We start from the raw sequence: 20,971 nt of genomic DNA, 5'->3' as shown, positions 1-20,971 counted from the left end.
TGGGATCAAACCTGCATCCCCTGCATTAGAAGGCGGATTCTTAACCACTGGTCTGCCAGGGAAGTTCCTGGACCCACCCTCTTGACTTGAGGTCTTCTCTGATCCCCAGTTAGGGTGAACCATCAAGAGCTTGCTGGATCATTGAGCAGGGGGCTGTGTCCCAGCCTCTCTGCTTCCTGGGTGACTTTGGCTGGACCCCTACCCCTATTCCCACCCCAAGGGGCATCATTTCTCCATCAGTCAGATGAAGGTGGATGAGGTCCTTCCTGGTCAGGGTGCTGAACTGCTTGGGCTGGGTCACTGTTGCGGGGAAAGGATATCTCTCTGGAAGGAGGTAGTGGCTGCCCATTTCCAGAGCAGGCCGGCTCCCAACAGGAGTATTAGCTATTGATTGCCGGCCCTGACCCTCGAGCACCTTGCAGGCGGCCACTCTGATATTAGAAGGGAAATAGAGATGGTATCATGGTTTTATCTCCTGCCAACAATTACACTTCTTCCCCTACTTGGTCACGGCCTGGCAGGCAGCTCTGCTGCAGGAGGGGCTTTGCACCAAGGAGCCAGCCTGGGTTGGCTGATCCAGCTTTGGCCAAACCCTGCCCCAAGGTGGCCAACCTGGTTTTCTGGTCAGGACTCCAACCCTAGTTGGTGCTAAATTTAGTTGAGGACTCCAAGGTGGGTGTGAGGGACCAGCTTTTCACCCCCACTCCTGGCCCCTTAGAAAGCAACACAGAGGACTTCCTGCCTCAGGTCTCTGACTGTCAGGCTGTGAGGCTCCACTTGGGGTCAGAAGGTTTGGCCATCTTCACATTAGGTCCCATCTGTTTGCTCTTCCTTATTCGGTGTTGGGGTTTCCGAGGTGGACAGTGCCCGTGGTCCTGTGGCATGAGATGTGTTTGGAAGCAAGCTGAGGGCTGACGGGGTGATGGTTTGGGACCTGACCTAACCACACCTCTCTATTGGGGAATATTGTGGGGTTCTGTGGGTCATGGGAGACCGTAGCAAGGACATTCTAATTCTTTGTGTTCCTTACAAAAAGACCGCCTCAATCTTGGCATCCCCAGCACCTGGTGTGCACTGGGGACCCAGGAAATGTTTGAACTGAGTTTGTGTTGCTCGTGTTACTAGGAGTGGAGCCCAACCAGCCCCCAAGCTCTAGGTCCAGCATTCTGACCAGGCTAGGCGGGTCCAGGGGTGGTGGTGTGGAGAGTGGGGAAGGACTTGGAGTTCTGGAGCCTGAGGACACGTGTTCTAGCCCCCTGCTTGTCCATGTACTTGCTGAGTGACCTTGGGCAAGTTGCTCCCCATCTCTGGGCCCCAGTTTCTTCAGCAGTAGACAAAGCAGGGTGGACCATATGGTCTCTGAGGGCCCTTCCCACTTGGATTTTCTGCTTTGGATCCAGATGGATTTTACATAATCAAGCAGTGGCATTTTTTTTTCACGCAGCTGAAGTCAGTTGGGCTGCACATCTGGCAAACTCAGCTTGGCTTTGGCCAGGCCTACTGGTCTGGGTGGGTCCCCACTCCTTGGCCCTAAGGTGGTTTGAAGGGAGGCGCCGTCCAATGAGGATTTCTAGGTCCAGAGCTGGAGAACTGCAGGAGGGCAGGGGGTCACGGAGAAGGGAGCATTGGGTACAGGCTGTTTTTGTTCTTGTTTTGTTTTAAATTCCAATAATTGTTTTCAGTTATGAAGTGTTTTTAGACATGCAGCCTGCTTTCATTCTGATCACAGCGTTTCTGCAGAGGAGGCATGGCTGATTGGGAAAGTGAGACTCAGAAAGGTGAATGACCTGCCCAAAGTTATCAACCGAGGGCTGGAATCAGAGCCTAAACCCAGCTTCCTGGTTCCTGATCCTCGTGTTCTTCCACAGCAGTCAGGGTCCTAATGTAGATACATGTCTGATTGTCTAGGAGAAGAAGAGAGAATAGAGAACAAGAGAAAAGGGGGGAAAAATAATGGAAGGAGAAGGAGAAACTCTAGCCATCTTCTCTTAAAAGTAGCCAGGGCTTCCCTGGTGGCGCAGTGGTTGAGAATCTGCCTGCCAATGCAGGGGACACAGGTTCGAGCCCTGGTCTGGGAAGATCCCACATGCCGCGGAGCAACTAGGCCCGTGAGCCACAACTACTGAGCCTGCGCATCTGTAGCCTGTGCTCCGCAACAAGAGAGGCCGCGATAGTGAGAGGCCCGCGCACCGCGATGAAGAGTGGCCCCCGCTTGCCACAACTAGAGAAAGTCCTCGCACAGAAACGAAGACCCAACACAGCCAAAAATAAATAAATAATTAATTTAAAAAAAAAAAAGTAGCCAATGTTTCCATTCAAATGCCAGCAGAAGTCATAGGTCTACAGACTGTGCCTTCTCTGGAAAAGACAGCCCTGGGGGACCCAGCTCCCTTTGCCAAGCTCAGCCCGTCCTGCTCTGAACATGCCCAGATACTTTCTGCCACGGTGGGGGACATGTAGGGCTTGACATGTCCCCCGTTCCAGTGAGTCCTCATTTCTGCTGGCCCAGCCCACCCACCTTTGAAGGAGGTTGAGGTCTGCCCCAGAGAACCCCTCCCCGTCAGTTACAGGGGGGAGAGAAAAGAAGAAACAAATGATGTGTATAGCCCAGGAAGCAGAGAAATGATCCAGAAATAAGAGGGAGAGAGGTACACATGACCTTGGTCCTTTGCTATTGAGATTATATGATACACTTCTCTGCTTATCTCCCACTGGAGTAGCTGGGGTTTCTCTGGGAGAGAAGCAGCCTCAGGAGGGCTCTGATGACTGACTTGAAGTATCTGAAGTTCTGCCATGTATAAGATATTCAGCCCTGCCTCTGTGAGGTCAGCCCGTAGATTGCAGATCCTTCTGAGAAAAAGAGAGGGAGACCACTTGAAGTCTTTGTAGGGAAGACATTTCTACCACCTGCTAATTTAACGATGAAGTAGTGAGCTCCTTGACACTGGTGGTAACCAAGCAGAGACTAGATGCCCAGCAGAGAGCCTTGAGGACTGTGAGCCTTGGGGTGGGGTGATGTGTTTCCAGGGAAGATCAAAGCCCAGCATATGAGAACATGCCGGCAGCAGCAGCTCGGGCAGTTCGCAAGAGCTGGGCCGTTTCCTGCCTTCCTGTCCAGCGGGAAGCAGGCAGCAGCAGAGTGAGCTGACATTCTTCCTGCCAGAAAGCTGCTGCAACAGGAAGGACTACTCTGTGCTGATGAGGGCAAGTCTGGGACTAGGGGAGACTTGGGAAGAATTAAACCACCTTGTTTTTGTGGCTTTCAAAGCCTGCTACTAGGGAGGACTTGAGGGGTGAGGGCCCAGATCCCCACTGGACAGCTGGTGAATCTGAGGCTAGAACCATGTGAGGCCTGGCCCCGGCTTGTTGTTAACTCATCGGCCAGACATGGTCTCTAAGGGCTCAGCGACCTCCCAGCCACCCAGCCGTGCTGAGCACTGCAGACTAAGGAGGCAGCCAGGGAACCTGCCCTCAGTGGCTCACACAGACTGTCTGGTGAAGGAGGCAGGGGTGATTACACGGAGGGGCCATTGTGCCTGGGCGTGGATGTGAAAGGGCAAGTTTGGGATGGCAGGAGGTCCGGACAGACACACGAAGGACTTGAACTTAAAGACAGAGGGGAGCCGTGGAAGGTCCCTAAGAAGGGGAGTGATATGGTCCCAGGAAGAGCACCAGTGGCCTGGAGGGGCTGGGCTCATGGCAGGCTGGCCAGCGTGGAGGTGTGAAGCCCAGGCTGTGGTCCCCATGGGAGGTGGCCAGGCCTGAGCTGGAGTGATGACTGAGTGCGGTGGTTGGTGCCCCCTGCCCCCGACGGGTGACCCCCGCGCTGGATGTTTTAGCTGGGGCGGGGGGTGCGGGGAGCAGGGCCAGGAGGAGGCCTGCTTTGGACTGAGGCGCGGGGTGAGGCCAGAGCAGGAGGCAAGTGTGGGGCTGAGAGTCAGCCTCTTGCCGAGTCTCCGGTACCTCCTACCCTGTTGGAGCCTTCCCTCTGCAGGGGACGAGACCCCGTATGTGGTCTCGTGGCCTCGAGGCTAGCCCTTCCTGGCCTCCCCAGCCGTGCTCCCAGGTCCTAAAGTGGAACTGGCCGAAGCCCTCTCATAGTTGCTGGTGGAACGTCCTCCGGATCAGCGAAGGTGCCCCCTCTGTGATCTCATTTGCCTGTTAGGTAGGCCTGAGAGCTGCTAGCATTCCCACGGTCTGGATGAGGAAAGCGCGAGGAAAGCGTGGCTCAAGTTGGCCAGAGTGCTGCTCAGGGAAGACAGGCCTGGGTGGGGTGGTGGGGTTCGGGGCTTCTTGATGAACTCCCTGTCTGCTGGGGAGCAGATTCCTCCCCTTTCTGGGCCGGCTCTCCGACCCCAGCCCCTTGCCCTGTCTGCTTCCCTGTGGGCGGAGGGGGTCTGATAGGTGCACTGGTCTGTGGGAGAGGACAGAGGAGCTGTGTCCGGGGTGAGCATGCCGGGTCCTCCGGGGGACAGAAGCACCCCCTCGTCCCCGCCCCTCGCCCTGCTGTCTGCCTCCAGACTGACAGAAGGCAGGGTCACCCCTGCTGAGAAGGATTAGAGCGGAGGCGGGGCGCTGCAAATGCTGGGCCCTGGGCCACGGCTGGAGGTGGGAGCGCTTGTTGTTCCCACCCGAGCCCCCACCTCTTCCAAGCTGACTTGCTGCCCGCAGCAGCGGAACGCCCCCCCCCCACCCCTCCCGTTACTGAGATGAAGCCAGGGGCAGCCTTTAAGCCTGAAGACCCCTGCCCTGGGAGTTGGACGCCTGCTTTGAGTCCAGCCCCGCTGCTGCTAAACTGCTGTGTGTCCTTGGGGGGCCACCCTCTCCTCTCTGGACCTTAGTTTGCTCATCACTCTAGTGAGGGGTGCCCAAGAGGCCTTTATGAACCCCTGCCACTCTGAAGCATTGTGCACTGGGCTGTTCCTCCCTTCCCTGCCGTGGACCCACACGCAGACCTCGCCCCATGTTCACCCGGCCTGTGCGGAAAGGCCAGGGCAGGAGAGGGGGAAAAAAAGACTTTCTTTCTTGCCAACACTACCTCCACAAAGGTCAGTCTGTGCTCCCGCCCCGCCCGGCAACCAGCCTGGTGCCTAACGTCTGCCCAGCGGCAGATGACCGGCCAGGGCTCCTAGCAACCGTGGACAAAAGGTTACTCCTGACGTGCCAGGCTGCCTCGCCCCCTCGCCCTCCTTCCTAAAAAGGGTAAAAAAAAGTTGCCACTGTGACCGGTGCTTGTGCCTGAGTGCACGCGTGGGCATGTTTGTGTCTGCACACGCAGGCCACCTCCCCCTCCCCAAAATGTGAACTCCACTCTCGCTGATGAAATGGAAAGTTGAACATAAATCAGTGTCTGCCACCCTGTTAGCTATGCATCAGCAGTCAGTGCCTGGGAGGTTTGCTCAGTAACAAAGCACCCGGCGGCTCCTCAGGCCTCGACCGCCCCCTGTCGTGGAGCCAGCCCCACACCCGGGAACGCGTGGGCTGCAGCCGGCCCTGCCGCCTGCCCCTGCCGCCCGCCCCTGCTGCCCCAGACCCGTCCTGGCTCCAATCTCTCTCCAGGGAGAGGCCGGGGAGCGGCTCCGGAGGGACCCTCAGACGTGTGGGAGGCCCGGGGGCTGTGCTCAGCTGCTGCTCTTCCCACCCCGGGAGACCCCAGGGGTCATGACCCCCGCTCTGGGCCTCTTCTCTTGAGCTCTAAACCGACTTCCGAATCTCTGACTTTTATGGATCTGATGCCAGAGGATTGGTGTCAGCAGCGCCTTCACCTCTGGTTTGTTAAGAGTTTGGGCTGGTTTATCCTTCTCCCCTTTGGACCTGGGTTTCTCTTAGAATTGAATTTCTCCCCCTGTGCTGGAGAGCTGCTCTGCCATGGGTGCCTCCATTCCCCCAGAAGATTTCCCCACCTCTCATGGGTGGGGGGCAGGGGGTGGGGTAGACCCTCCTCGGCTCCTGCTCCCTTCTCTACAAATCATGCTGAGATGTTTTTTCCTTTTAAAAAAAAAAAAAGATCAAATTTCTCAGCCCTGTAGCAGAAGAGGTTTGAGGAAGGGAATTCCAGTGGAATCCTGGAATTAACACACCTTGGCATTACGTGGATTGAGATAGACCCCCTGAATAAGATCGTGCTGCCCTGAAAAGAAAGTGCCCTTTGAGGAGTCTGGGCTGGGCCCAGGGCCTTGGGCCCAGACCGGGTGGTCAGAGGGCTTTCTCTCATCTTGCTGAGGTGCTCTTCTAAGAGCTGGGGACATAGCAGGAGACCCATAGTGTGGATTTTGGGTTCATGTCCTGTTTCTGCCTAGATTAACTCCCCAGCTGACCTTTCCCTGACAAGCTCCTTCCCTTAAACGAAGGCCTTGGAATCAGTGAAGCCTCTGGCCTAGGCCCACCCCTAGGTTCCAGGAAGCCCTATCTCTATTGCTAAGACCAAAAGGGTGGGATTAGACTTTTTAAGAGCACGGGTGGGGCCATGGCTTTCATGAAGTGTCAGTTCCGTGCTGGGCTCTCCAAGGGGCTCCCTGACCCTGGGGACACCACTTCAGCTGTGTCTGCAGTGGAGGGGAGCAGAGGGCACTCAGCTGCAGGAGAGGCCTGGCCAAAGAGGGTTGTCAATGCTCAGTGGCTGTGAGCAGGGGCTTTGGAGCAAGACAGCCCACTGCCACTCCTGGTGACGTGTTCTGGGCGGGTTATCCGAGCTCTCTAGGCACTGATCTCCTGGGCTGTGCTGGGAAGCAGTCATTCGGCGCATTGCAGTGCTTCCTTTTCAGAGCGCTGGTGAGGATGGCCTATACACATGCACGTATACTCGTGTTCAGTGATGGTTTATTGCTGCCGTGGAAACGTGACCCAGTGTTGACCAATGGTCAGAAGCCCAGCGGCTGGGCCCCTGGAGCTCCCACTTGCCTGTTAGCTCATCTGCCCCCTGTGTGTCCCATCCCTCCTTCACCCTCTCTAAATGTGCTTCCTGACAGCCCTGGGGTCATGCAGCCTGGGTTGGCACATTGGTTGCCTTGGGAAAGTCCATTAAGTTCTCTGAACCTCAGCTGCTTCACCTGACAGTTTGGGGTGAAGATACCCCCTACCTCTTGGGGCAGATAGGAGGACACCACGAAATGATGCCTGTGAAGCCCTGCCTGGTGCGGGTAAACACTCTGGGTCCTGTGTTGTGGACACAAGCACGGGTGTCCTGGGCTGTTCTTTTCTGCGAGCTAGAGGCCAGGATGGAGGTAGGTCTTCAGCTCAACCAAGAGCAAGGGTCGCCGTGAGTTTTCTCCTTTTTCCATAAGGAATCTCGGGCTCAGTTACAGCCTTGGTGGCAGTGAAGTGTGGGAGAGGTTCGGGGTGTTCTCGAGATTGATTGGCTTTTTAGTGCTTAACCCTTCGGTTAGACTGATGCTTTTGGCACCTGCTAAGCACCGGGTCTTATTTGGCCCTCTGACATGTCACCTTACTTAACCATGCCCATGTGGCTGTCCCCTTGGGCCCTGCCACCTTGACTCCTTGTCCCTTGTCCACCGACAGGAGCTGACAGGGGAGGTGGAAGCAGGGAAGCAGGTTGTATGTCCAAAAGCCTCTGACTCTGTTCCTGCCAAGCTCATCAGGGTGAGCTTGCTATTGTGAGTTACTGTCAGCTCTCCCACCAGGGGGCTGGGTCTTTGCTTCTACTGTTGTCCCTCGGTATCCACGGGGAGATTGGTTCCAGTACCCCTCACCGATACCAAAGTCTGTGGATGCTCGAGTCCCTTATATCAAATGGCCAAGTGCAGTCTGCCTCCCTATCGTTGGGTTCTGCCTCCATGGATATGGAGGGCTGACTGTACTCCTGAGTTCTGTCACTAGTGACTCACCTGGGCATCACTGGAGTTTCAGTTTCCCCACCTGTGAAACAGGAACAGCTCTACCTGCTTCACCAGCTCTGAGTTTGGGAATGTGTTCAGAATGCAAGGCAGATCAGGTGTCTGCACAAGGGCTTCTTCCCAGGGGCTGGTTTCTGGGCATCCGTTCCTTCCGCGCACATCCAGGAGGGACAGCTCTCCGCCTGGCCCTGCTGGGAGGCAAGGCAGTCCCTGGCTCCAGCTGTTCCTGGTCCACGTGGCAGACTCCAGCCTGGGCTCACTGCAGGTCAGTGGAGTGGCTCATCCCCTCCGTCAGGTGGTCTTCTTCTTGTCAGTGGTGTCCCTTCGTTAAAAGAATAAAGTCCAGGCTCTTTTTAAGGCATCCAGACCTCTTTGTGATCTAGCCCCTACTACCCTCACCCCGTTGTTGAACCAGCTCTTGGTCCCTGGGACAAGGGCCAGAGCTTTTGCTCTCAGACCCAGCCCTGCCCCGCCCAGCACGTCTGCAGGGCCTCTTCTGCAGATTGCAGAATTCTCCCCTCCCCTTCTTGAAGCCTCTTCAGTCTCGGGTCATTTTTATTCAAGAAGACTTTGACAAAGTCTTGTCCCATCCTTGCTTCAAGGTAAAAAAATGTACACCCAAAATGTGAATCTGATTAAGTGCCTCTTCCCCAGATTAATTATAATATCTGACCCCGAGAGACTTATTCTGGAGTTACGGAAAGGGTCTAAGAGTTTGGAGACTTGCAGTCTGTTCTGGGGCAGTGCCTTTATCTTTCTGGGCCTCAGTCTGCCCATCAGAAAAATGTAACGTTAGAAGGAGTAGACATGGGAGGTGCAGTGGTAAACAGAAGAAACCCAGGCCCTGTCCTCTGGGGACATCAAGGGCTTTGGGGGCAGAAGAAGTAATGGAGCACTTCGAGGGCCAGTTGGCTTTTGTGGAGTTGGCTGAAGAGCACCCCACATCAGGTGGGGTTGGTGAGGGCCATGAGTCCAGCCTGAGACTAGCTCAGATTCGGATGGGTTACATGTTAGTGGGCAAGGGGGCAGCTCCCTGGGAGTGGGGTAATAGGAAGGTTTAGTCAGGGAAAGAGGGGCTTCCTGAAGGATTCCTTGGGGCGGGGAGGATCTGAGCACAGCTCTGTGTATCGGCAGCTGCCCTGTGGTGAGGGCTGGTCCCCAGCACGGGACTAAGTACTGGACGCTCGGTATCTGTGGCTCTCTGTGGGGAGATGGGGTGGCCTGTTTTACAGGCGAGGTTAGGGAGTTTGGGAGGGGACTGCAGACGTGCCCCTGGCCCATGAATCTGGAGCTCTTCCACATGGCTGCCCCTCGTGTTGCCACTGAGGTTCTCCAGGTTTCATAGCCCACTGCCTGGGTGACAGTGGGCGGGCTTCCTCAGCCCGTCTCTCCCTGGTGTCCTGGTTCTTTCCCTCACCCCATCCTGTTGCTTCTCCTTAGCCGAGGAAGGAAGACGAGATCTTGGTCCATTCCCCAAGCTTCTCAGGGGAGAAGAGGCACGAGAAACCACCCAGTCATCCTGGAAGCCACAAAACTAAAGGGGGAACCTTGGCCAACTTTCCTCTTTCCTTCTCAGCCTTCTTCTGCCCAGTGGACAGTTGGGGTTGAATTCTGGCATCTGGATTTATAGCTTCCACAGCCTTGGTCTCCCTGCCCTAGCTGGTATGACGAATCTGTACCTTTTGGCTCGCCTGTCTGGGCATAAGGGGGTAGGGCAGGAAGGCTGTGTGCACGCATGTGCCCGGAGAGCTAAAAGTAGAGCAAGAATTCTCTGGGCGGACGAGGCAGTGCCTTTTTAACATGCACCTCGCCTTCACTGTGCTGCGTGATTAACAGTGGAGCCTGAGTGTTGGCGAGAGGTGGCGTGGAGGCTGGCGGGCAGGAGCGGGATGCGTCTTTGCAGCCCTGTCCACTTTCAGAGCGAAAGGCAGTCTTTTGTTGGGTGGGGGGGAGATTTGGTTCTCTTGGCAAGGTAGGCGTGTCCTCCCTGTGTTCTGCAGGATTGGCATGGTTCTGGATCCTGGGTGTGTCTCTGCCTCTCCCACTTACCCACAGAGCCGGTCTCTACTGCAACCAGTAGACGTCTGGGAGGAGAGAGTGTGCTATCCGGATGTCGGCCAGAAACCCACATGGCTGGGACTGGGTCTCGGAAACCCTCGCCAGCATTAAAGAGGGCTGGCTGTTCAGGGCTGGAGTGTGGCTTAGTGGGGAAGCAGGTAAACACTCCATGTGTAGTTAGCAAGAGATGGGAATTAGCACCCCAGTTGTGAACTCACTGTTTTCCAGTGGCCACAGGTCTTTATTTCTAACTCGGGGAAGGGCACAGAAACATCTTTGGAAAGGAATGGAATGGATGTGTGCTTCCCAAGACATAGGTCTGATCACCACTCCCTTGCATGAGCTCCCAAAGGTAAATGACCCCACTCCTCAGCCTGAAGGTCCCAGCCCCAGGGTCACCATCTTGTGCATGAGGCCCCACCCCAGCACCATGCCCACTCTTGCCTCTGCCACACAGATGCCGATCTCAGCCCAGAAGCCCCTTTCATTTCTGCTCTGCCAGAGGACGCCTGTTCATCCTTCCACGCCCTGCCTACGCAATGTGATGGTTCTGTAATCGCACACCTGGTACCTGCCTCTGTTGGAATGCTGCTCTGGTCACAGTTACACCTTGCTGTCTCCACACTGCCTGGGACTCTTTCAGGGAAGGCCAGAGTACTGCTTATTTTTGTGTCTCCAGCGCTTAGCGCACACTCAGCCCAGGGTGCTGGGACCCAGTGGCTGGGTGCACTGCCAGGTGGACGTGGGTTCTGCCCATAAGTTCTGCGTATTAATGCTTTTTCCTGTGTCCCTGGAAAGAGTGCTGAGTTCTGTGGACACAGGCACATGCAAAGAATCTTCAGCAGGGAGGCCTCAAGGGTTTAGCAGCAGCGGCTGGAAGCACAGTCGCCTCTCCTTGCCCCTCCCCCACCCCAAGCACAGCCTTTCAAGGTAGATAGAGCCCTTTCCTGAGATAACCCTAGAGAATTCTTCTGAATTCACTGCATAGGTGAGGGTCAAACAGCACGAACCTGCTGAAAGAATTCAGGGTTGGAATCAAGCCCCCAGAATGTTTTGTGCTGGCGAGCGAGGGAAGAGTGTCCCCCCCCAGCATTGTGGCAAGAATGAACGCAGGGAAGATGGTGAGCAAGGAGATGCTCTGGGACCAAACAACTGGTCATGAATGCTGGTTATTGTGTTATAGTAATGAAAGATCATTTTGTTTAAGACCAATGGCCCAGAAAACCGGGGCTCAGAGATTGGTCACATGGCATGTTGGTGGGGGAACCAGAACTCAGGTTTGCTGACCCCGGATCCGGGCACTCATTCTCTTGTCGTCAGTGGGATAGATCCTGGCTCTGGTAAATAATGCTGTAATGTCGCTGGACTTCAGTGTTCTCCTTTGTAAAATGGGGTTAATTTTTGCTTCATTTATCTTATTAAAGAGATGTGAGGTTAAAATCAGAAAGTAGATCTAGCACTGTTTTGCTTTTCCTTGAGAATTTAAAAAGACTCCAATTTTTTCCCTCTTCAGTCTTGAAAACCATTACTAAGCTCAAGGGTCAGCAAACTTCTTCTGTGAAGGGCTGGATAGTAAATATTTCAGGCTTTGTGGGCCATCTGATCTCTGTCACAACTGCTCAACTGTACTGATACAGCATGAAAGCAGTCTCAGACGGTACACAAATGAGCATAGCTGTGTTCCAATAAAACTTTATTTACAAAAGCAGGTGACAGGCCAGATTTGGCCCTGAGCCATAGGTTGCTGACTTTTCCTGTAGCTCAGCCACAGTGGTGGCCGTGCTCTTGGGGTCCTCGCGCGGCTGCTGACCCCAGCCTCCACGCTGGGTGTGGTGCAGGGCGCCAAGCCTGGACGTGGGACCAGTGAGCCCACGTCCCTGGGGCTTGGCTTTCCCGTCTGTGCGTGGGGCTGAGGCAGAGTCAGGGAGCAGCACTGGCGGGGGCTCTGGTTAGGTCTTGGACGCCGCCTGTACTTTCATTTGCCATGTTTCCTCCCTTTGTTTTGAAAACCGTCGCCTGCTGATTCTGCGTCTCTGTCTCCATGGGACCTCTTGAGTAAAACATGATCTGAGTGCCTCCTGCGGGGTGTCCTGGCAGCCCGTCCCGGGAAGCCAGATTCACAAGCGCACAGACCTCTCGCCCTCGCCACCTGCCCAGCACTGTCCTGGCTCCTCAGAGAGGCACGGGGAGGAGGGGAGGTCAGCCGGGGCGTTTGCTCAGCCGGAAATCAATGAGTCTTTCACTGATCCTTGCACAGAGTGGACCTCGGAAGCTGTGAGGATTCCTGAGGTTATGCAGAGGTGACTCCAAGGGAGACACGTCGTATACTGTCCTGCTCCTCTCACTGGCAACTTCCCCACCATTCCAGGAAGATGGGCTACCACCACTTGCCAGACCTACCCCCCTTACCTGGTGCCCACGGAGGGCCGTGATTGCTGTGGGCTCATCTCCCGGAGGCCGGCAGCCCCCTGACTGTGAGCTCTCAGGGCTGTGCTGCAGCCCGGCCATTGCTCCACGGTTGGGTGTGGCCCAGCTCAGCCCCCTCTAGCCTTGAGTTGGTAACTTCAGCTCTGTCGCCAGCCTCTACTGCCCACGTACACACATAAAGATGCCTCTTCCGCGTAGGGGACAGATAGAAGCAGGATAGGAAGGCAACTGTCCAAGTCACTGCCAAGTTCGTTCCCATGGATCGAAATGAAGAAATAACTTTTTCTGAGACGAGCTGCATGTCAGAGGGAGGGGGTTTAAAGCCCTCCCTCCATCACCCCTCCAGGTGGTCAGCCTCCTGCCACAGGGAGGCTATGGGTGGAGGCACACAGTGTTGACAGATTTGGGATGTCGGTGGCACACGGGCACACCTTGGCCCTCTCCCCAGAATGGGCTTATGGCATTTCCTGTCAGCATTCGTGTCCAAGGAGCAAATTGGATTGTCTGTTGCATGCCTGTTGCCATGTGTATAATTAATGTAATTTTATATTCACTCAGTTACAGTGACACGCCCAACGGGCGGATTGCACAGGCCACCAGTAATGCGGGTCATCTGTCTCCCGCTGCCAGTTGATGAAACCCACCCCTGCATTCTTGCCACACCACTGGCCAGTATCCCCAGGAGTCGGGGGGTGAGGGGAACAGGGATGTGTGGAGCGTTTTGTTTCTTGGCAACCTAAAACTTCAAGTCCCCTTTCCCCAAAGGCCTTCTGACTAAAGGCACATTTGGCCTTGATGGTAATGACGGGGTGTTCAGCTGTTCCCAGAGCACTGTCACAGCTTTTCTGCAAAGAGAGTGTCACCTGGATTCCTCGCTCCTTACAGAGGAGCAGCCCCATGCCCGGGGCTGTCAGGCAGGACTCCAGCCCTAGTGCCTTGGGCTCTGACAGCCGAGTTCTCCCCACTGGCCCACCTCTGCACACAGAAAACGTGGGACTCAGTCTCATCTCTGTTTCTCTGAGAGTCCATGAAGTCCAGGCAGGTTGAAGGCAGCTTTGGGGAGTATGGGGTGGCATTTGGCGAAGAAGCTGTGAGTTTTGGAAATAATAAACTTAGCACGTAGATTTATTACCTTTCTCCTTTTAAAAAAAAAATTTAATACAGATTTTCTTTTTTATTTGGTTTTTAATTTTATGGTACTGTCCTCCCTCATTCCCAAGAGTCTTTAGGTCAGAAGACCAGTGTGGTCATTCCTGTTGTTACTAACGTTTCCTCCTGGTTCCTTGAACCCAAAAGTGTTAGATGTGCCCACCCAGGGGCTGGCTGACCATGGCTGAGGGGTCCGCCTGCTGGCCACGCCTCACTGCTCAGCTCGGGCCCTGCCCTGGACGTCCACGTGGAGACTGTCACTGCCCTGGAGGAGCCCACGTGGCATCCACAAATAAGGCAGGATGTCCAAAGAGGATGCCGCACGTTTGGAGTGCACCTGGCTGGGTAGAATAGGCCAGGCTTCGCAAAGTAGGATGCGTGGGCTTTCAACAGGCTGAGGAGGGCGATCCCACAGAGTATGTCTAGCTCTCGCTTTCCCTGTAAATGGGCTGTGAGTGGCTCTGGAGCATCAGGCGTGGGGACTGTGGAAGCTTGGGGACCTATGCCTAGCACCGTCAGCTGTACCACCTCCCTGCAATACCTGTAGAATATCCCATTTCCTTATGAGGAAACTGGACTCACAGCACATCCTGGAGGAGCTGGGATGGATGCGAGGAAGCTTTCCCCATCGTGCACGAGCGCATCTCTCAAGGATAGCTTCGGGGGGCGGGGGGTGTGCATAGGTGGGTCCTGCTGACGGTTCTGAGGTGCTTTTCTGCAGAGACCTTGGATCTGTTGTACTCTGCTCCCCACCATGTCGATGATGGCAAAGGCACTTTCACTCAGCTGTCAGCGTCTAGGGTTTTAGTGGAATGGTCCATAGCAGAGCCTCCCCGGGCCCTGCCTAAGTGGCTCTCGGAGGCTCCCACCCAGTGCCAAAGTGGCAGGAAAAACAATAAGGAAGTGCGGGAGTTAACGTATTTCCGTAACGTCTGAGGGGAATGGCAAGTCCGTTAACAGGGTCTGGGGCAGAACGAGGCCCAGACAGGAAGTGGGCAAGTCACCTTCCTTTTCCCAGATTCAGTGGCAGGGATTTTCCAAGTTGGGGTGTCCCTTCGGCACAGGTCTCCTTGCCGTCACCCCATGGAGGCAGTACTGTACGATGGAAAGAGTTCTGACCCGCCAGGGGTCCCCAGTTCTCATCCCTTCTCCCTGTTGGCCTCCATTCTGTGGCCTCCCTGGGCCTTGGTTTACCTGTCGCCTTCTCTTGTAACCTGTGGCAGTTTAAACCAGCACTCCAGCCTGTTTGTCACTGTGTCCTCATCCTTCTCCCCAGCTAGCTTGGGAGCTTCCAGGGCCAAGACGAGTCCAGTGCACTTCTGTGACCCTCCCTCACCCCAGCATGGGCTGGCCAGACGCATGGGAGGTCAGTACCCAGGATATGTATGTGGGTGAGTGGCTGGATGCACCCACAAGTCCTTCGGCCTCTAGGAGCACTGCTCACGGGCTTGTAGAATGGTGGACCAGCTAGGCGGCCCAGGACTCTAGAATCAGCCTGGACCCACCACTTAATAGCTTTGTAATCCAAGGCAAGTGGCTTCGCCTTGCTGAGCCTCAGTTCTGTGGCTATAAAATGGAGCAATTAAGAGCCCTGCCAGTGAGGAGTTGAGATGACATGAGCTGATGCAAGTGAAGGCCATCTGTACTGTGTGGCAGGTGTGGCTTCATTATTATTACTGTAATTGTTCCCATTTCACTGATGAGAGAAGTGCAGTCAGTGGCAGAGTCAGGATTTGAACCCAGTTCTTTCCAAAGCCTGCTTCTTTGTCTGCATGGATGGGGACATGATATCATGAAGAGAGCGAGCCCTGGGCTGGAGTTAGGTGATGTGGCTCAGGTGGCTTAGCCGCCAACTTCATCTCTGTGGCCTTGGACAAATCACACCTCTGTCCTGCGCCTCTCTTCCCCCCGCCCCCCCCACCCCCCGATGAACGAAGAGCATTGGAAGAAGTGATGATCTTTCAGGGCCGCCAACAAACAGGTGACTGCTGGGCAGGTGTGGTTCTCCCCAAGCTTCTGGTGGGACCCCCAGCCTGGTCCAGCCCTATATTCTGCTCACCTCAGATGTCTGCCCGTATCCATCTTTCTGGCATGTCAGGAGGGTTGATTGGGCAGCACCTAGGATGGAAAGCCTCCAAGGTCTGTGAGGAAGATGGTCTAAATGGAGCTGGATGCAGAAGGTCATCCTGGCCAAGCAGGCTTCCAGATGCACCTATTTTGGGTTCTTCTAAAGCTTTCAGCAAGTAGAAGCCAGGAAGGCCCCACTGGCGGGGTGAGGGCGGGTGGGAGCGGGGGAGAGTTGTCCTGTGTGAGAACACTCAGTATTACCAGCTTTAAGACTCCCGCCCTCTCTCACCTTCCACCTCCGTCCTCTCCACCTGCCTGCCAGATCTGTGCAGCATCTGGGGAAGAGAAAAGCCAACAACATCCCAACAAAGGTCAGAATCTTAAAACAAGTTCTTTTTTTTTTTTTGGTCTGCCTCCTACATAGCCTTTTGCTCGAGTGGGTAACAAGTTGAAAAGACTGAAGGTCTGTTTTCTCTAAACCTACCTGTCAGTCTCTTGTTGAGAATGCAGACTAGAAAGAGAAGAACACGTTTTTGTGGTTTAATAAAGCACAGGGCAGCAGATGCCATACCTCCTCATGGAGATGGGCAACACGTCCGTCATCGTCTTTACACGAGCAAACATTTTCCCACTGTGGAGCCCCGTTCTCAGCTGCTGAGAACAAGCCAAGTGTGCAGGGCCCTCCCTGCGCTGTTGCATCCAGTCTCAGGGACAGAACCCGGACACAGATATAGTGACGGAGAGCTGTCAGGCTGAGTGGGGGTAGCAGAGATACAGAGGATGGAGATTTGGGAGGATGTGGGTGACCCATTGGCAAAGGTGGGCTTCTGGCTCCGTGGAATAAAAGCTTTCTGCCTGTGACGTTCCCAGTAGTGCTGGGGGCCATGCTGGGAGGTATATAAGCAGAGCCTGGGCAGCCTGACTGGGCCTGGGAGAGGAGCTTCATGCCCTGGGAAGGTGAATGCTGAGCTGTATCTTCGCCTGTGTCCAGACTGTCGTGGGCTTTTCTCTCTGGGTGACTGGCTGGCCTGGGCTAGGGTTCTCGTGTCCTGGGCACTCCAAACCCCAGCTCCAAGTCAGAGGAGAGACTTCAGAACCACTGCCCCCTCTCAGGGCTTACCAGCCTGCTCCCCACGGCTCCCCCCAGGACAAGGAAGTTGCTGGGCTAGGGCCTCACTGACCAGCCACACTCACTTACTACTACTCCTTGTCATTTGTCTTGAAGCAGTGGCATGGACGCCAAGTTGTTCCCTGTCCACTCATCAGGGCCCAGGCAGCAGGGTCCTGCAGAGAGCTTCTGGGGGAGGTGCAGAGGTGAAGCACACACACCAGCCCTGCCCTCTGGACCTCCGGGGGCCCAGGCAGCCGGAATGCAGGGCCAAGGGGCAGCTTGGAATGACAAAACTCGGGTTTGAGTGCTGGCCGTTAGCAAGGACTGCTTTGACTGAGGCCCCTGTCTGAGGGGCTTTACTTACTTTTTCTCTGATCACTCAGCGAGTCAGCTGCTCTTGACCTCCCCTGGCTGCCAGGGTGCACAGGTGTGAGGGACCTGCCCGAGCCACACTGCTGGCCCTGAGGGTCACGATTTTACCAGGGAGAGCAGCGAAGGATTGGGAGGGAGGAGGCACTCCTTCCTGCCAAGAGCTGAGGACCTGACAGAAGGCCTTTGCCCCCTCTTGGAGACTGGACCTCACCCTTGAACCCTCCTCCTCCTTTCTTTTCATTTTCCTTTTTTTGGGGGTTGGCTTCAAATTATCTTATTTTGTTTACATTGCACCCAAGTTTCACGGTACAAAAGACTTGCAGGTGCAAATATGTCCCGCCTTCATTAACTTCCCCTCCCTTTTTAATTTATGTGATTTCAATTTTCCTTCCCTGTACTGTTAATTAGGGGACCCTCTAATCAGTGCCATTATCACAGTGGTATTCATGTTTAGGAAAGCCGCTAAACAAATGCTTGCAAAATTGCTAAATGGCTAATTAATGTCTGTTAATTAAGAAAATTGCTCATGGTAACAAACCATGCCGTTGCTGGCAGCCGCTAGAAAGACACACACTTGTTGAAATTAGTAGCGTGGCAGGTAGGGGAACATCTGCTCCACGGAGCTTTTGGGAAGTGAGCAGCCCCTCACTTGGCCGAGAAGCTCCAGGCCTGTCCTGGGCATGGCCCCCTCGCCTCTCTCTGCACACCTCTCTCTGTCTGCATGCCCGCCGGGCCGAGCCCACCCCTCCGCCCGCTCCCAGCTCTGGGCTTTGGTTCCTGAGCCAGCAGCAGGCTGGGCAGCCTGGCTTCGAGGGAGGAGGCTGAGGAAGAAAACCCTGCCTGGGTCTCTCAAAGAGCCCTTCTCCCTCTCTTAATGAAACCACACTCATCCCCCACGCGTGTTTTGAATTTTTCTCAATTTCCAAGGGTAGCAGCACAACCCCCAGTGTTGCAACAATGGCTGCAACCCACTTCTCCTCCCGAGTGGGCAGCAGGGCACTTCCCCGACTGGATTTTCATGCTTTTTGACTGTGACCCGCAGTAGAAAATACATTTTTTTTAAAAATTATTATTTATTTATTTATTTTGGCTGTGTTGGTCTTCGTTTCTGTGCGAGGGCTTCCTCTAGTTGCGGCAAGTGGGGACCACTCTTCATCACGGTGCGCGGGCCTCTCACTATCGCGGCCTTTCTTGTTGCGGAGCACAGGCTACAGATGCGCAGGCTCAGTAGTTGTGGCTCACGGGCCCAGTTGCTCCGCGGCATGTGGGATCTTCCCAGACCAGGGCTCGAACCCGCGTCCCCTGCATTAGCAGGCAGATTCTTAACCACTGCGCCACCAGGGAAGCTCAGAAAATACCTTTGATGGAGTGACCCAGTACACACACACACACGTATGTTTATAAACAGAGATTAATGAAAAGTATCTGCCTTAAAACACACAAGACTGTCCAATGTTTTCTATTCTTTTTTAAAAATTTATTTATTTATTTATTTTTGGCTGCATTGGGTCTTCGTTGCTGCATGCAGGCTTTCTCTAGTTGCGGTGCGCGAGATGCTTCTCGTTGTGGTGGCTTCTCATTGCGGAGCATGGGCTCTAGGTGCGCGGGCTTCAGTAGTTGTGGCTTGCGGGCTCAGTAGTTGTGGCTCACGGGCTCTAGAGCGCAGGCTCAGTAGTTGTGGCACACAGGCTTAGTTGCTCCGCGGCATGTGGGATCTTCCCAGACCAGAGCTTGAACCTGTGTCCCATGCATTGGCAGGCGGAATTTTAACCACTGCGCCACCAGGGAAGCCCTCTATTCTACTTTTTATTGTGTTCCACGTTTTTAAAAACAATGGATGCAACCCACTGAATTGATTTCACCATCCACTAATGGACTGCAGCCCACGGTTTGACCAACTCCGTGGTTTAAGGGAATTCATCTGCCCACCTCTTCTGTGGGGAGTCGAGGCCAGCATAGCCCAGGGCTTCAGGGATCAGCTTGGGATGGGGGTGGCTGGAATGGAGAGCCCCATCCCACTGCTCCCGCACACACCCGCCCAGGTCCGGCTGCAGGGGTCAGGGTCAGCCTTGGACCCATCAGGCTTCTCCTCCTCTCTCTGCCATCTACCGGTTATGTGGCCGTGGCCAAATCTCCTCATCCTTGAGACTAAGTTTCGTCATTGGTGGAAATAGGAATGAGAAACCCATGTCACGGGACCAATTGCAAGTGAAGGCATGTTAATGAGTGCGCTGAGTGGGCGCTCGGTGACCGTCTCCTCCTCTTGTCCCCCATGTGTTCAGTCTCTGGCACCACCTCGCTCCTCCTGTCTGTTCCCATTCATCCATCAGGACCCCTCCCCTCGGTAGCCTGGTCACTGGTCCTGGCCCACGACCCGTCTCCATCCACCCAGCCCGGGAGCTCCCGGAGGGCAGGGCCTCCTGGTCCTTCCGCAGCCCCGGGGGGCGGCTCGTGGGTGCCCTGCAGGGTGGGTCAGTTTCTGTGCGTCCCTGCGCTCTGCCCTGATCCCATCTCAATCAACGTATTTAACATGGCAAACTCCGCTGCAACGGCAGACCATGCCGGCCCGCTCCTGTGTGCTTCCACAAAGGAGCTTGATTTTATTTGTCGTGCCTGTAAATCCCCCGTGAATGTGTTTATCAGCTTCTCTCCCTCCTGCCCGCCGTTCACACCGTTGAGCCGGCGACCCAAGCAGCAGCTTGCACCTCCCCGCCAACCAGAGCCCTCCGCCTGCACGCCCGCCCTTCGTTTTGGTTTAATTTTTGTTCTTTTAAGCTTCTCCTGCGCTTCTCCATGTGCTGTGATCTATAACCTGCCTCTACTGTCTGGCCTCACAGGGTCCTCCGGGGTCACAGCCCTCGCCGCACGCACAGCCTCCACCTCACAATCCCAGCAGCATGATGGGACCCCACAGTCAGGTAAACGCACTGTGGCTCGCCCGCCCGCCGGGGGGCGCGGGGCACCAGGAGGACAGAGCCAGCAGAGGAAAAACAAAAATTAAAATGTGCTCTAGCCATTGCTTTTGAGGAGATTTGACCAAGGAGATTTCTTTTTCCCCCCCAAAATACATCTTTTTTTTCCTAAAGATAGTCTTCATTCCTTGGACATCACATCCCGCTTGGATATGAAACCAAAAGAAAAGGAAAACTATTTCTGTGACCTTGTCAGCGACCTTTGCGTTTTTGTTTTTTCCTCTCTCACTTTTGGTTTGGTTTTTGAGTTTGGTTAACCATTGTTTGTAACCAAAGCTGCATCCCTGGCCTTTTCTTTGTGCACTCTCGCTGCTGAGAAAGCTTTCTTGCCCATTCCCCCCCGCATTGAGTTAGGGCGCCCGCTGTCCCCTCACTGTTTTCATTGTGTACCTCCTCCCCCGCCCTCCCACCCGCGCTCCCCTTCCCCACCCCCTTTGTCGGTGTTGTGAGTGCGTGTGAGCGCGCATCCAGCTTTGTCTGCACGCTTGAAAATTTCCTGTACAAGTCCCTTTCCGATTCTTTCACTTGCCCTTACCAAGAGCAGAGGTCTCCTCCTCTGCCCTGCATTGCTGTAACCGTTCCTCCGCGTCCTGTGCCGGGTCCCAGTTGCTGCCCCGGCAGGCATCCAGAGTAGATCTCCGCCAACAGGTGCAGGGTGTATGCATCTATCACTCCCTCCACCCAAAGGAAGTTTTGCCCGGAGGGAAGAGGCCACCAGGAGGAAGAGAGTTTAAAAGATGACTAGTTGTAACAAAACTGGACTTTGTGGAGAGGAGCGCATTTCTGTCTGTCACCGTTCAGTGCAGGCTGTCATTGAACTAATGCCCTGTAATTGCAGCCTTTTATGTCACCGCGATACGCAGGCGGCCCCCGGCCCCCGATCAGAATGGGAAACCAGGTACTGTACCTTTTCATGTTCTCTCCCCTCACTCGGCCCCCCGTGAACCCGGCTGGATTTGGAC

General features: G+C 54.9%; 1 protein-coding gene across 11 annotated transcripts in view; it reads left to right on the top strand.

The window, feature by feature from the left end:
* Positions 1-20,971, top strand: part of SSBP3 (single stranded DNA binding protein 3) — a 163,893-nt gene that overhangs the window by 116,317 nt on the left and 26,605 nt on the right. For 6 of the 11 annotated variants that reach the window (XM_036841894.1, XM_036841903.1, XM_036841912.1 and 3 more), the window contains exons 6-7: positions 19,875-19,955; positions 20,848-20,907. The exons of 2 other annotated variants lie outside the window; for them this stretch is intronic. In XM_036841894.1, the coding sequence (XP_036697789.1) occupies positions 19,875-19,955; positions 20,848-20,907 (141 nt within the window). The remainder of the gene's footprint in view (positions 1-19,874; positions 19,956-20,847; positions 20,908-20,971) is intronic. 3 more of the 11 variants (XM_036841921.1, XM_036841959.1, XM_036841969.1) reach the window with 1 other exon arrangement.

This window comes from Balaenoptera musculus, chromosome 1 (assembly GCF_009873245.2).
Source record: "Balaenoptera musculus isolate JJ_BM4_2016_0621 chromosome 1, mBalMus1.pri.v3, whole genome shotgun sequence".
Taxonomy (NCBI): domain Eukaryota; kingdom Metazoa; phylum Chordata; class Mammalia; order Artiodactyla; family Balaenopteridae; genus Balaenoptera; species Balaenoptera musculus.
Note: the sequence above shows the minus strand (reverse complement) of the source record. Positions and strands in the feature narration are given on the sequence as shown.